Source organism: Podarcis muralis, chromosome 11 (genome assembly GCF_964188315.1).
Source record: "Podarcis muralis chromosome 11, rPodMur119.hap1.1, whole genome shotgun sequence".
Lineage (NCBI taxonomy): Eukaryota > Metazoa > Chordata > Lepidosauria > Squamata > Lacertidae > Podarcis > Podarcis muralis.
Window position 1 is genome coordinate 17,359,373 of NC_135665.1, and position 15,850 is coordinate 17,375,222.

Genomic DNA, 15,850 nt, shown 5'->3' on the forward strand with positions numbered 1-15,850 from the left:
ACGGGCAAGAAGGTTGTGTGTGTGACTGACCGACCGACTGGCGCCCAGCGGCTCCTCTTTCCCCTCGGCGCCCCCTCCTAATTCCCGGCCTCAGCCCCTCCCTCCCTCCCCGCGGCTTCCAACGAAGCTCCTCCCCCTCTCCCTCCAGCCCCCTTTCACAAGTGCCGCGGCCCCTCCCTCTCCCGCCTCCCCTCCGGGCGCCCCCTTCCCTCAGCCTCCCTTCCCTCCTCGGGCGCGCTCCTCTCCCACGTGCTTGGCGCGGCGCTGCTGCTCCCCACCGACCAGCGGGCGGTAGTGCCGCCCTGCCTCCCTCCCTCGCCCCTCATTCTTCTCGCGGCGCACCGGGCAAGAGACGCCGCCTCGCCTTCCCCCGAGTCGGCAGCAGCAGCAGCACCAGCAAGAAGAAACTCCTTTTTCGCCTTCCAGGGTGGGAAGCTGCTGCCTGTCACTAGCGGCTCCTTATCATTATTGCTGTTATCCTCGAGGCGGGCAATTTCGAGCTCGCTCTCCGAAAAGCGCCCACACCCTTCGATTGTTCTCCCCTTTCCCCCCTCGCTCGGGAAGAGCCGGACCTCATCTTTCTCTCCCTTCTTTCCCCGACGGCTTTTAATCGTTTCGCTCGGGAAGGCGAGCAGCGGAGAGGCGGGAAAAGGGAGGAGGATGCAGCGCGGAGCGAGAGAAGGAGCAGCCGCCGCCGCCGCCCCCCTGGCCGCCCCGACCCGCAGCAGCAGAGCGTCGCGCTGAGGTGGAGGGGAGCGCGCGAGCGAGCGGCCCGGAGGAATAACGCCTCTTCTCCTCAGGAAGGGAGAAGAGCTCCCGAGTCAGGGGCCAGCCGGAGGTCGGGGCTCCTCTCTGAGGCACCTCAGGATTTTCGCGCCCGCGACCATGGCGAGGCGGCGGGAGCTCCGCCTGCAGCCTTATTTCCTCTGGCTGGGCTGTGTGGCGCTCTGGGCGCAGGGAGCAGCCGCGCAAGGCAAGCAGCAGGTCCGCCCGGCGGATGGAGCAACAGGCGGCGGGGGCGGCGGCACCAGCTACCCAGCCTCGAGGAGCCTGGAAGGCCCCACCAACCGAGTCCGGAGGAGAGGCCAGCAGGACGCGCTCAGGGGGTAGGGAAGCCGCGTTGCCTCGCGCCGCGCAGGTAGGCCAGCCTCTCACAAACAGCGGCGGCGAGGCGGCATTTATAGAAGCCGCGTGCCCGGATCGTACCACTTTCAGGCGGCAAGCGGGGGTGGGGTGCATGGTCTTCGTGGGAACGGAATGGAGCAGTCTCTGCGGACGCGGGGGCCGCTAGGTGTCAGGGGAAAAGGATCCTAGCCCAGCTTGATGCTCCTTGATGCTCCAGTCGTAGGTGTGTCATGATTGGCCCCGCCCCAAAGAGCAGGTCACCTGGGGGGCCTCCACCTGCAGTCTGAAGTGGTACAGTGCAGGCAAAAGGTTTATCTCCTCGATCCGATGCTGTTTGTGAGAACTAGGCCAGGCATGTATTGCCTTGTTGTTGTTGTTGTTGTTGTTTAGTCGTTTAGTGGTGTCCGACTCTTCATGACCCCATGGACCAGAGCACACCAGGCACTCCTGTCTTCCACTGCCTCCCGCAGTTTGGTCAAACTCATGTTCGTAGCTTCGAGAACACCGTCCCACCATCTCGTCCTCTGTCGCCCCCTTCTCCTTGTGCCCTCAATCTTTCCCAACATCAGGGTCTTTTCCAGGGAGTCTTCTCTTCTCATGAGGTGGCCAAAATATTGGAGTCTCAGCTTCAGGATCTGTCCTTCCAGTGAGCATTCAGGGCTTATTTCCTTAAGAATGGATGCGTTTGATCTTCTTGCAGTCCATGGGACTCTCAAGAGTCTCCTCCAGCACCATAATTCAAAAGCATCAATTCTTTGGCGATCAGCCTTCTTTATGGTCCAGCTCTCACTTCCATACATCACTACTGGGAAAACCATAGCTTTAACTATACAGACCTTTGTTGGCAAGGTGATGTCTCTGCTTTTTAAGATGCTGTCTAGGTTTGTCATTGCTTTTCTCCCAAGAAGCAGGCGTCTTTTAATTTTGTGGCTGCTGTCACCATCTGCAGTGATCATGGAGCCCAAGAAAGTAAAATCTCTCACTTCTTTCTCTCACTTCTCATTTCTTCCCCTTCTATTTGCCAGGAGATGATGGAACCAGTGGCCATGATCTTCGCTTTTTTGATGTTGAGCTTCAAACCATATTTTGCGCTCTCCTCTTTCACCCTTGTTAAAAGGTTCTTTAATTCCTCCTCACTTTCTGCCATCAAAGTTGGGTCATCTGCATATCTGAGGTTGTTGATATTTCTTCCGGCAATCTTAATTCCGGCTAGGGATTCATCCAGCCCCGCCTTTCGCATGATGAATTCTGCATATAAGTTAAATAAGCAGGGAGACAATATACAGCCTTGTCATACTCCTTGTATTGCCTTAGCGGCAAGTTCTGCGTGGACGCAACCAGCTGCAACCTGCCATCCCTCCCCCCCCCCCCATCAAATATGTGCATGCACACCATCTCAGCAACTTCTGGGTGATCCACAGGCAAAAATTCTGAAATGCCACCTTTACTGTGCTTTGATGAAACCTTCAGCTCACCTTTATTCTGCTTCCATGAAATCTTTGACTACTCCTGCTGACAACCCCTAAAAGCACTTCTGTAGTGCCCATCACAAGTTCTTTCCTCTTGTCCTGCGCTCATTTCCTGCAACCTCCTGATTTCCAATGCTCCAGCACCAATGAGTTCCTTCCCTACCCCATAATATGCAACCACTTCTGCAATTTCCCTCTTCTGCCCTCCTTGAAGTACTTCCGTGCAACTCGTAAATTATCCACATTCCCAGGCCCTATCTTCTAGCTCATTTATCCTCTTTAACTGGTCTCGCACCATCCGTAAGTCTTGTCTCTGATAAACCATTCAGTGTTTCAGGTGAAAACATCACTTTATCCTGCCTCTGTAAAGCCTGCAGCCACTTCCTGATAACTGTCCCACCAATGCTTGTCTCCCATGAACAGCCTCCTTCCACCCATAATTCTCCCTTGGCATCAGAGCCCAATCAACCTCCCACCAAGTTCTCTTTTATCTCAAATAGCCTTTAATCTTTCTTCCAGGATTTCAATATTAACTCTGCCACTGTTATCGTCACTTACTAGCCTTCTGTCCTGTAAGAACTTAGCAACATCCCATAAGCAATTGATAGTTGCCTGTGGGTGGCATCAAGTCTTGGACCCGGACACATTCTTTAATATTTCCCTTCACCCTCCTGCTGTCTGGTCCCCACACCCAGAACTAGTCCTAATGTGCTGTCTTGAAGCACACCGCTATAGAGTAATTGAGGGTTCTCTTTCATAGAAAGCTACAGTTTTGAAGATGAAATGGATTTGCCTTATTTTCTATTTGACTTCTCCAAAGGTCCCCATGAAATAGACACCATTACTCCCAGGGGGTGCCAACTTGAATAACATATTGGGGGGGGCAGGTAAGCCCCGCCCCACATTATTGATCACATGATGCAGTGCCCACACACTATTTGAATGGGAATTCCCATCAACTTTTGGGGGGGCCTGGCCCCCTCAAATATTTTATGGCAAGGGGGCTGGAGACCCCTCAGCCCCTAGGAGTTGGCTCCTATGATTACGCCTTTATCTTTGAAGTTGTCTTGTAGAAAACCTACCAACAAGGCAATACATAGGAACCACTGGTTTGCAGCTAGCTCTAATGGACAGCCACATTTCTTTTGATCTTGTCTCTACCAGGCTGTTTTGTTAAGATGCAGTTGTATCCCAATAGCCACCTCTCTATACAGCTTGTTTTCCTAATCAGTCCCATCACACATCTGTGCATTCCCTTTCAAACTTTCAATCCAAATACTAGCAGTTGTCTCCATTTACTTCTGTCCTTTTCCCCTTCTGTAATTGTTGCTTTTCTTCTTAATGTCTACTGATTGGCTTGATTTGAATGTTAATTTTAAATTTTGGTCCACCTTGGAAAGTTTCCATATGTTTCTTGAGAGTGGTGTAAAAAACATCTGGCTTTTGCAAAAGAAAGCGTGTGTAAATACGACACTAATAGCAATACCAAATGTGGCAAATATTGCTTCAGTTTCATGATCAAGTTTTTAATGGTCTTTGCTATAACTGCTGAAGGGTGATTTCAATTAAAATCTGCTGAAGAAACATGTTTTTTCAGATTGGTTGAGGGAGGCTTTAAAATGTTAAGTTATAAAATGCATGATCATTTCTTTCCACTTTCAAATCTTTCTAATATACCTCTAGAAAAATCTGATTTTCATATAAAATGTAACTCTTGGTGTTAAGATGAAAAGGCTGTTTTAGATATGTTTGGTGTGAATTATTTACTGCTTGTAAAGTAGTTACAGTAGGGCATGCATTTCATCCATTGTTCAGAACTGTTTAAAAATGGTACCTTACTAAATACTTATTACTTAGTCATTGTCTCTTTTTGCTTTTTGCTAAAGAGAGGGGTTCTTAGCTCTTGGAGGGAGGGATTCAGTGAAATGCTTTCTTTATTAAGAAATGTGAGGGTTCTGGAAAAAGAAAAAGAAAAAAAGCTTGCATGTTGTTTCTGAGGCCAATGCATTTTTATCCTGCAGACCTAAAATCTGTTTCCATTGACCTATATTTTTTGTGTACACACTTGTTTGCATATAACAGGCCAAATGTGTGTGGCTCCAGATTCCACTCCTACTGTTGTCCTGGATGGAAAACACTCCCTGGGGGAAATCAGTGTATTGTTCGTAAGTGTTTGGCTTCAGATTTTACAACCTCTGAGTAATAATCCATCCAAAAGACATCTTTGAATTTTAATTAATTACCCTTTTAAAAAGGAAGTAAGGAATTAATCTACTCTGGTTGCTCAGTTTAGGCTTGCATTATGCTTTTTAAGAACTAGACACTAACTCACAAATTAAAAAATGCCCTTTTACAGATTCAGAAATCCAGCAATGAACACTTAAAACAGAAATAGTCAAATACTAAGCAAAGTAGGTTGTACTTTATCAACAGAGAGAAAATGTAGCTGAGTTAGCTAGGAATAATGTTTCACATAAGGCTGTTGGTTGTTTTTGTTAGTTTGGGGCTGTGCTACAATAGATCTAGATTAGATTTTCTTAAATATATATTTAACAACAACATGATTGTTTATTTGGCAAAGCTCTTTATTGTGCTGAGCTATGTGACAACTGATAAGACTTGACAAAAGCATGTAAATCAGTTAAACTGTGGTTTGGACTCACCAGGAGTGAGCCTACATCCTGTGGCTAAGGTCAGAGTTCAGCCCTGGAACATGTGAAAAATGTTAAAGTTCATTTGGGCATATGCAGACTAGAGGGCTTTTATTTCCCCACTGACTAATATTATCAACATCCACTATCTCTGGGATTTATAGAGAAGAGGTTCAGGCAGTTGGGGTTTTATAAGTTAAGAGCACAATGCAATGCAAGTTTAATCAAAAGTAAAATGATGTGTTCAGTGGGGCCCACTGTGTTCCTTGGGGCTTACTCCCAGGAATTTGTATAGGAGGGTAGCCTGCTGTAAACTTCCCTGGGAGTGAATTCCATTGAACTGAGCGTGGCTTATTTCTCAGGCAGCATGCCTAGGATTGTAGAGCATGAGGCTCTTAATCTCAGGGTCGGGGGTTTGAACCCCACATTGGGACAAAGATTCTTGCATTGCCCCATTGCATTGCAAAGGGTTGGACTAGATGTTTTTCGTGGCTCCTTCCAACTCTACAATTCTATGATTCTATGAACTGTTAGTGTAGTTTATGGCCTGAGCTCTTGCACTGTGACACAGTAACAGTTTATAAAGTAAGGTGCCACATCTCCAAAGCTGTTGCAAGGGCACAATACATAACTTTACATAGTTGCTGAGGTCTAATCCTCAACCCCAGTTACTAATGCAGCAATAGTTACCAGCACTGCTACAATGCTTCCCGAAAAGTATAGACCCAGAACCAAGAGTTCCTTCTACTGAACTCAAAGGGCTGTTGAAGGGGCAATAAATTTCTTTTGTTAGTGTAATCCTGATAATCCATTCTAACTCATATCCTGATGCACCATTCAACAAATCAAGTGACTAAGAAGACCTGAATTAGGGGTTGAAATTTTAAACTTAGTTAAGAAGGAATTCTGTTCACATTCTGACCCAGGTGTCTAGTTGGCCTTAACATTAACTGCAACATATAGGCATACTTTAAAGTTTCCTAACCCAGAAAAACAATACATAGCTGGCTAATAAAAGTAAGAGAATAGATTTGTGTTTTAACTATTTATTCTACTTTCTCAAATGGCAGAAGGGTGACCTTTATGTTTATTTTATTTCTGTTCTCATTTATGGCATTTTTGGACAAAGTTTCATTTATATTGCAGCCCAATCTTCAGAACATTTTCACACATGGTGCTTGTAATAGCTTTGGCTTAAATTGTTATGCAATATAAATGCAAAACCTATATTGGCTACGATATACATGCATTTTCTATTTTGTGCTATATCCCATATTAACAACATCCACTATTAACACTGTACACAAAAGAGCACAAAGGGCATCAAAGGCATATGTGAATATCTAGTCAGCTTCACATGGGAAAATTCGCCCAGAATATGCTGCTAGAACATTGAAAAGCGTTAATATAGATGCATTGCTTGGAGTATAGATGTAGTCAGCCTGAGTATTCTCCATCAGTCCTCTGAAAACCTACTGTATGAGTTAGATAGCAGGTTTGTTATATTCATGTGGAGTGCTTTGTTTTGTCCATATTTCAATAACCATCATTAAAAGCTCAAACAAGGTAACAGTCCTATGCAAGTATTGCTATCTCAAACAAGGTAGCAACCCTGGAAGTAATCTGCACTGAACACTGGATTTTCCTCTGAGTAAACATGGATACGCTTGAGCTGTGAAAATACGAATTTCATTACGTATCATTTGTATTGCACTTTAGTTGTGCAAAGTTATTCCTTGCAGTGCTGTAGCTAAAACAGGTGTGGGACGTTCCATCTGCTCATCTTTTAAATGTGTCAATTAAGCTAGAAAATATCCCATTGTCTCTAAAACGAGGTCAGAGAGATATTTAAAATTAATGTTCCTAGAAAACGTTTGAATGAACTGTATCTCAAAAATAATCACTTGTCTGGAGGTAATCATGTATCTTTACAGCAAAGGAACTTCAAAGTCTCTGACAAGTTCTATGTGTGCTTTGTCTAGGAAAAAGTCAGCTGTTAGCATTGTTTTTGAAGATACTGTTGCCAACTGGAAAGCCATAGTTTAGGCTTATGGGGGATAAAACAATTCTGCTGTTAAATATATGGATGAATTTAATTCGCTTGCTTTTTATTATCAAAATAACAGCCATGGGGAAGGTAGGAGGTCTGATTCTGTGGGATAAGTGGACCACATCATGGTTGCAATGATCCCCCTCCCATTTCAAAAAGATGCTAATAACCCCAAGAAGGAAACTTCCATTGGCACCAGTGGTTGCCAGCGGTTCATTGGGACCACAGCGTTAAAGGAAAGAATTTAGCCCTGTCTCCCACTCCTCCCCACACCCAGTGCCATGGTCCTGATCCAACTCATCCTACCCTCCTTTGTGGCTATTATCTTGATAGCAAAAACAGGTGTCTGAAATGCATTTACACGCTTAAGGTCACATCTGTTTTGTCTCTCAGCCCTTACATGCAAAAGTAAACTGTCACTCCATAATTTTAGAATTTTCTGATTTCCAGATTGACTTTTACCTGTATTTAGCACACAAATCTCACTTCTTAGAGAAGTAATGTTTTGTACCACCCTCTAAAATCTTAAGCACATCATAACAGATTCTATCTTTACAGTCCTGTTTTTAGTAAAAGTGAAGCTAGCATAACAAACACAAAACCAAAAACAAAAGTAACATTGTTTCAGCATATACGCAGTTGCTTATGTTATTGTGTGTGTGTGTGTGGAATTGGACACATTTAAGCAAATAATTTATCTTGTTTGCCAGTGTTTCTTAAACAGTTTAAGATGTACAAACATTTTGATTCATTATTTTCTTCCGCAGCAATCTGTAGAAATAGCTGTGGTGATGGATTTTGTTCTCGCCCCAACATGTGCACTTGTTCCAGTGGTCAGATATCGCCAACCTGTGGAACAAAATCAAGTAAGGCCTAAAGTCTCAATTTTTAAAGTTAGGGAGAAAAAGTGTTTTGCATTGTTTTACACTAGGATAATGTTTAAGGATAGATAAATACTAAGTGCATGAGAGAGTTACCTGTCTCATCTTCCCTACCCTCTTATGAATCAAACGTGCTGCTTTGCATATAGAAGATTCCTGCTCCTTACTTTTTATGATTCTATGCCTCAAATGCCCTCCCATGGGAGGTCCAACGAGTTCTGTCCCTACATGCCTTTTAGTGAACAGTGAAAACGCCTTTATTTAAGAACGCATTTGTGGAAAATGTAATTTAGTTTTTGCTGTTCAGCTACTTCAGTTCTCTGCTTGCACTCCAAGGCAGCCCAGCCCTTTCCCAGTAAATAACTTCAAACGGACACATAATTTTATTTTAAGTTTTGGGGTAAAATTTAGGCCACAACTTTATTGATTACAAGACAAATTGAGCGGTATTGGTCTAGGCATTGGTCAGGGACTATAACTGACTCCTGCCTCTCCGGCTGGCAGTCTGAAAGGGTAAACACCAAACAAGGGAGCAACATCAGTGAAGATCAATTGAAGCTCACCCCGGGGTTCCCGTGGTCCTGGCATGGCCCTAGCCCAGGGGTCTGCAACCTTTAAGACAAAAAGAGCCACTTGGACCCGTTTCTGAAGAAAAAAAACCTGGGAGCTGCAAAACTAATCATTATAAAAATAACTTTTTTGTCACTTTTTTATTATTTCTTTGTTTGACCCCTCAGAATTACTCCTCCTCATAGAAATAAACGTTAAATTAACAAGTTACCCTTTTTTTGGTGTGTGTTCTTCACTCCCCTTCAGAACAGTGACCAGCGTACATGCCCCCTTTCAATGCAGTGACCAGCGTACATGCCCCTTACAATGTAGCGGGCGGGCGGGCGGGCGGGCGGGAAGGTGACATCGGGATGGTGCGTGACTAACGCACGCACCGCCCCCATGCGACGTCACAGCCAGTACAGCGCCCGCCACAGTGGGGAGTGTCGGGGCGCACAATGCACCTCCTCCCCTCGCTAGTATCCGCCCCGGAGCCGCAGCAAAGGTGTAAAAGAACCACATGCGGCTCCGGAGCCGCGGGTTGCAGACCCCTGCCCTAGCCCCTCAAGCAGACTTCGGACGAGATCCAGGACCCCCAGATTCCTTTACTGGAATACTCTATTTCTGGAGGGGCAGGTGATGGCCACACCTCCCCTCCCGCACATTTATATCAACCAGTGCCTAACCGCCAAACCTTACAAAGTTGTGACGATTGCTAAGGAGGTAGGCGAAAACCAAGTGGCTAAAGCCAATCTGCCAAATGGAAAAATTCCTACCTAGCCCCTGTGCCAAAGCAGGTGGTTATTTCCTATTTTCTGCTTTAAATTAATACCTACCGCAAGTATTTGGGCAGCCTTGAAATATCACTGCATGCTTGATTGATGGTTGTGCATCAATCCATCACCATAAGCTACCTAGCCCCTGTGCCAATCCAAAGCAGCAGCACCTAAAATAGGGAGGGAGGGTGTTCAGCAGTGCGAAGCGAGTGCCCAACCCCCGTCACGCTGCTGCATTTATCATGCCACTCGCCCCAGTTGGCCCAAACAGCCAAGCGTGATCCTGGGGCCCAACACGCAAGGCTTGCACCATGCCTAGCTACAACACACCCCATGGGGGTGGCTTAAGGGTCCTGAGCGCAACCAGGACCCTCGATTTAGGAGGCTCCTATTTGGGGTCTCTTTGTGTATGTAGTTCTTATTTTATTTTTAAAATTGACATTTTGTATTTTGAATTACCTTATCTCCTGAAGAGCAAGTTATCAGCAGTGTAGTTTTATGCATGCAGTATTACCGAGAAGCATGTCCTACTGAGTTCAGTGGGTCTTACTCCCACGTAACCTGGTATAGGATTGCAACCTCTGTTTTAATAAAGAAAATTTAGGAAGGTAGTAATAAATTAATTCATGTCGATTATTCTGTGCACCTAGAATAATGAACAAAAGACCTTGAGGTCAGAGAATTAATGGATGGATGGGATGAGGTTGATATAAGAAAATGGGGGGGGGGGGACTAATTGTAGGAATGGTAAAGACCTTTGAGATAAAGGATAAAAGAGATAAAGACAAAGGAGCTTCAAAGTGACAACATAAATCTAAAGGGGAAAGTGCAGAGACTTAAGAAAAGGATAATATAGTGAAATTAGAGGAAGGGAGGGATGCGGGTGGCGCTGTGGGTAAAAGCCTCAGCGCCTAGGGCTTGCCGATTGAAAGGTCGGAGGTTCGAATCCCCGCGGCGGGGTGCGCTCCCGTTGTTCGGTCCCAGCGCCTGCCAACCTAGCAGTTCGAAAGCACTCCCGGGTGCAAGTAGATAAATACGGACAGCTTACTAGCGGGAAGGTAAACGGCGTTTCCGTGTGCGGCTCTGGCTCGCCAGAGCAGCAATGTCATGCTGGCCACGTGATCCGGAAGTGTCTCCGGACAGCGCTGGCCCCCGACCTCTTAAGTGAGATGGGCGCACAACCCTAGAGTCTGTCTAGACTGGCCCGTACAGGCAGGGGTACCTTTACATTTACCTTTAAAATATATTGAGTATGGCAGTCTAAAGGCAAAAGTTATAGTTGGATTGTTGTTTTTTTACTGCAAAATTCAGAGCACCATGCCTGTTATTTGCTTTCGGCAGAGTAGTTTCACCCCAACAGCACAAGAAGTGAGAAGGGTGGACAGAAAAAAAGAAGTGTCATGAACAAAGACGTAGTGGTGGGAGGGGGGGGGACACAGATATCTTAATGTGAGAAAGTGGGGAGGCAATTGTGTACAATTGAAGAGGTGAGAGACTTCCCCATTTTTCCGACTGAGTAGCAGCAAACGAAGGAATTAGTTACACATGCATTGGAATTCACCAGCCTTTAGCTCCATGCCTGTAGCTTAAAATAACGTGTCTTAGATCACTTTTAAGATTACAGCAAAGTCTTTCCAGTTAATGAGGTGCTGAAATATGTTACGTATTCTTATGGTGGATATTTCCTATTTTCTGCTTTAAATTAATACCTATCGCAAGTATTTGGGCAGCCTTGAAATATCACTGCATGCTTGATTGATGGCTGTGCATTTTTTAAATCAACATTACGCTACCTGCCATAATTTTAAACTGTTTGTGTTTTGCTGCAGTACAACAGTGCAGTATCAGATGCATGAATGGTGGTTCCTGTCTAGAAGACCAGTGCCAGTGCCAGAAGGGATATATTGGTACTTACTGTGGACAACGTAAGTAGATACTTTGGCTTCCTTCTGGACTGTAGGAAGACCATAATTTGCCTTAAAACCAAGATCCCAGGTCATGGTTTCATTCTGGTTTAGGAGCAAACTACAGCTTACTCAGACTATAGATTGCCACGTTTTTGATGCAATAGCAAAATCGTTTGCCAAGAACCCCATTTAGAAATTGCAGCGTGCAAGAGTATGAGAGGGGGGGGGGGATGGAGTTTGCAACATCAAGGCCTGACTGCTCATGCATGCTAATACCAAACCATGGCTTGGTATTATGTCTCCATACACTTGAGCAGTCTTTATCAGCCAGATAGAGACAGGCAGAATGGAGCTTAGGAAGAGAAGGGTAGGTAATTGTAGGATAGAATTCCCCTTTTCTACCCTTGCTATCTTTCTCTTATTTTTCTGTGTCTGTTGCTTCTTCCTTCCTTCCCTATATTCTTTGCTGTTACATTGCACACCCTTGCGTGCTCCTTAAATTTCAAACATTTCTTGCCTTCCACTAGCTCTGTCTCCCTTTTCAGTGGTTCTTTTGGCTCCTGCATTTTATATCAGTGAGAATCAAGATCTGAGCTGGCAATAAACGGTGCAGTTATTTTAGCCACACTTGAAGATTTGGGCCATAACCTATAAGCTGATAACATGCTCAAGTCTTTGTGTGCTTGTGTTTCTGTAGCCAGAACCACCCCATCCATGCACGAGAAGGGGATATCAGAAGACCTGGTAGTTCCCAAGGTTTGCAGAAGTACAATAAATGTTAGAGGACCCCTCAAAGGGGGGACAACTCCCAAAAGCCCCATGAATATTCTCTTTGGCTTCGGAATGCGGACTATTTGCTGGCGTAGTGGGGAGGGCGGAGAATAAAAAATCTCTCTCTCTCTTTCTCCCTTTCTCCATATCCTGGAGGAGGGCATGCTTGGCTGACTGGATCAGCAGACAGGAGCACTCCACACACTGCACCATTTTGTTGCAGGTCCAGCTTGTGTGCACTGAATTGTAGTTCACATGAAAATTAGACAAATATTATTCTTATCCATTATCACTATGCAAACATTATTTAAATGCACTGTACTTGAGATTTTAAAAAACCAATGTTATTTCACATGGCATCATAATTCACTCGATATATATTTTTATAACAACACAGAAGTGTTGTCATTCTGCACATAGATGAGTGAAAGGTAATTCGGTTTAATAAGCCTTGATAAGGAGTAGAATGTCTTGCGACAACAGTACATTTTTATGTGTTTCCCCTTGTGATATAAGGGGATAGTTCTAGCACACTTCAAAGTTCTCCCCTCCCTTTCATTTCCCTCCCCGCCCCCGCCCCCCTAGTATGAATGATTTATTCACTCCCTACTTCTGTGTTGTTTTGGCACAGGAAAGCTGAATGCTTTCAAAACCTGACCATACGCTATAGGGGCTGGGTTGGAAACCTGCCTAAAAACATTGAGACCAAATCACTTTTAGCTGTTGCTTGAGGAAGTTGTTAAGACAGTGAAACCTCTTATGGTTGCAATCTGCTAGGTAAAAGTGGAGCTTTTGCAGACATAGATACTTTTAGCACTTTATAGATTGCACTGCAATATGCACTTGTGAAACAACTCTGGATTATTTCATTTTAGAGTATCTCTTTAATTGCAGTCCATTGAAAGGGAAACTCGCAGATTGAGCTCAATGCAAGAATGGGCTTTAAGTTCTTGCACAAACTGGTGTTTTTTTCAGAGTAAGAAGGCAAATAAAAAAACCCAAGTATTTCGAACACAAATGGACTGTCAAAACGTTGCTATACATGCTGTAGAGTCACATACCTGAACAGCCAGCTTCCTTATTTCCTTGGGGGTTTTTGTTCTTTGATGGTTGGTGGCTGACATTTTCAGACAGAAACCACGAAGAAAGGGAATGTGGAGTGAGATTGGACCAATTAGAGAGCAGGAAAAATCAGACAAATCGGTGAGCAGGAGAGATTGGATAAATCCATTTCCCCCCTTTGCCTCTCTTTTACCAATTGGCTGCAGCAATTATTTTTTTTACAGTGGGGGGGGGGGACATGGAGAATTGGGGGGAAGAATGTGGACAAATCCTGCATTAGAAGTGTTCCCATAGGAATGAATGGAAATCTTGAACTTGATACACGAATGCTTGTAAAGTGAGACTTGTGTGTGTTTCTTTTAACGGACACTTAAAAGAACAAAACTGTAAAGAAAAGATAAATATTCCTCCCTATTCAAAACTTGCATTTTTCACAATATACAGAACTGCCTCATGAAAGGGGCACCTGTGGCGCGAAATGTTTGGCCATTTTGAACTGCTCTGTCTACTTATTCTGAACTTTCAATACCATCCATCCATCCATCCATCCTTTTCTTTCTTTCTTTCTTTCTTTCTTTCTTTCTTTCTTTCTTTCTTTCTTTCTTTTAGCACACTTATAATCCATCTTTCATTGAAATAGATCCCAGGGTGGGGTACAGAATACACTGACATAATATCACTCGTCTGTTCTTCTGCTGATAATTCTAAACTATGTACGTTCACTCATCAGCTGACACATTCTCTTGTCTTTATAACATTTCCCCCTGTTAGTTACCATTGGCCTCAATCTAGGAAATTATGAGGACAAAGTTACAGCATCTTCCTGTGTCAGTGAGGCAAGGCGCACAGTATGGTAGCCTTTCCCAACCTGATGGCCTCCAGATGTTTTAGACTACTATCTCCATCAGCCCCAGCCAGCATGACCAGTGGTCAGGGGTGACACAAGTTGTAGTTCTGTAACATTTGGAAAGTACCAGATTGGAGGATGTTGCAGTATAGTTTCTTGTTCTCTTCTTAGAAACGGTACATTTATATGTGGCTTTTTTGTGTGAAATGGGGTTTGTTAATGCAATCTAGATGCTCAGATTCATAAGTGATCCTTGAAAAATGCAGAACTGATTTTAAGCCATCAGCGTTATTTTCACAGCACGTTAGCCTAATTATACTTCACCTCCTTATATTCTACCAGCAAGTTACACTTACTCTGATCTCCTCAACACAAATTCCTTCTGTTTGGATATTCTTTGCCACCTCCTGCTATCTACATATGTGCTTTTCGTCCCTCTGTTCCCAGACATCATGGCACTGCAGACAAATGTCATGTCCCCTGGGGTGTCTCGATGTGGAGAGGAGGGAAATGGTTTCTGCTGTATGTAAATGCTTGTTTGCTTAGAGGCCCATTCAGAAATCCTAGGGGTATAAAAGGAAATGTTTCTTTGGGAGAACTGATCCTGTTTTCACTTAACGGGCCAGCAAATTGAAGCTTTGATTGCCGTATGATAGAAATACTTATTTCAGATAGTTTTGCAATATTATTTCACACATAATTATTAGCGATAATATTCTTTGCAGTGTTTTACAGTTTTGTTTTTGCAAGAAATGGTAGGCTGCAGTTTGCTCAAGCAGTCTTTGAACTATTCCTCCATTGTAAGGAAAATGGTATCTGGGTAAGACCTTCAGCTAGATTTCATCTAGAAGTGGAAAAATCTGTGACTACAGCTTCTATCATACCTAACCACTGGCCTTGCTAGCTCAGGCTGACGGATGTTGGAGTCCAACAACATTTGAAGGGCTATAGGATTCCTGCCCTTCTCTAGATATTATGAACTCTCACTTTTTTTTTGTTTGGAAACCGTGTACAGTAGACCTTCAGGTTACGTTACGTTACTCTCTATTAATGTAAACTTTGAGTTGCGAAAGCGGCAAACCCGGAAGTATTTTTCTGGGTTTCGCTGATCGCGCATGTGCAGAAGCGTTCTATCACACGGCGTGCGTGTGAAGAAGTGGCACCTCTGAATACGGATTTTTTGGGGTGCACACGGACCCCCGGAATGAATTAAATTTGTATCCAGAGTGTCAACTGTATTTTTAATATAGTGCAGTCCATATGACCTTCTCTGTGCAGTTTTATGATTGGTATATTGGGTTCTGCCTCCCATTCTTTTATAACCCGCAGCATTTGCAACCCGCAGTGGCACGTCTGCACGGGTTGCGATTCGGCACTTATGCGCAAAGCGTGATTTAGTGCTTCTGTGCATGCGCGGTTGCCGAAACCCGGAAGTAACCCATTCCGCACCCATTGGATCTGTATATGTATGTATACCTCACTGTTCATCATGCATCTAGAAAAGTATGTACCAAACTATAAAAACTCATGGGATACCTCCTAGGGTGCTCTCAGGGTCTGGGTCTGTCCCCCACCCTTTGGTACAGAATTTCAGCCTCGTATAGATCCTTTTTCTAGAATCTGTTCATATTTTCTGACCTCTTCGCAACACTCTGCCGCAAACCTCACTTACTCCGTTGTATTATAGCAAGCGCTATCTCAAGCATAAAAGCAGGTAATTTCTTATTAAAGCTATTCTAAAGACTTATTGCAAGTTTCGCTT

At 44.3% G+C, this 15,850-nt stretch overlaps 1 protein-coding gene across 1 annotated transcript in view; it reads left to right on the forward strand.

The window, feature by feature from the left end:
• The first annotated feature begins 222 nt into the window (after positions 1-222).
• Positions 223-15,850, forward strand: part of FBN2 (fibrillin 2) — a 149,320-nt gene continuing 133,692 nt past the window's right edge. The window contains exons 1-4 of the mRNA XM_028749285.2: positions 223-1,106; positions 4,677-4,759; positions 8,063-8,161; positions 11,331-11,426. Of these exons, the coding sequence (XP_028605118.2) occupies positions 886-1,106; positions 4,677-4,759; positions 8,063-8,161; positions 11,331-11,426 (499 nt within the window). The 5' untranslated portion in view covers positions 223-885. The remainder of the gene's footprint in view (positions 1,107-4,676; positions 4,760-8,062; positions 8,162-11,330; positions 11,427-15,850) is intronic.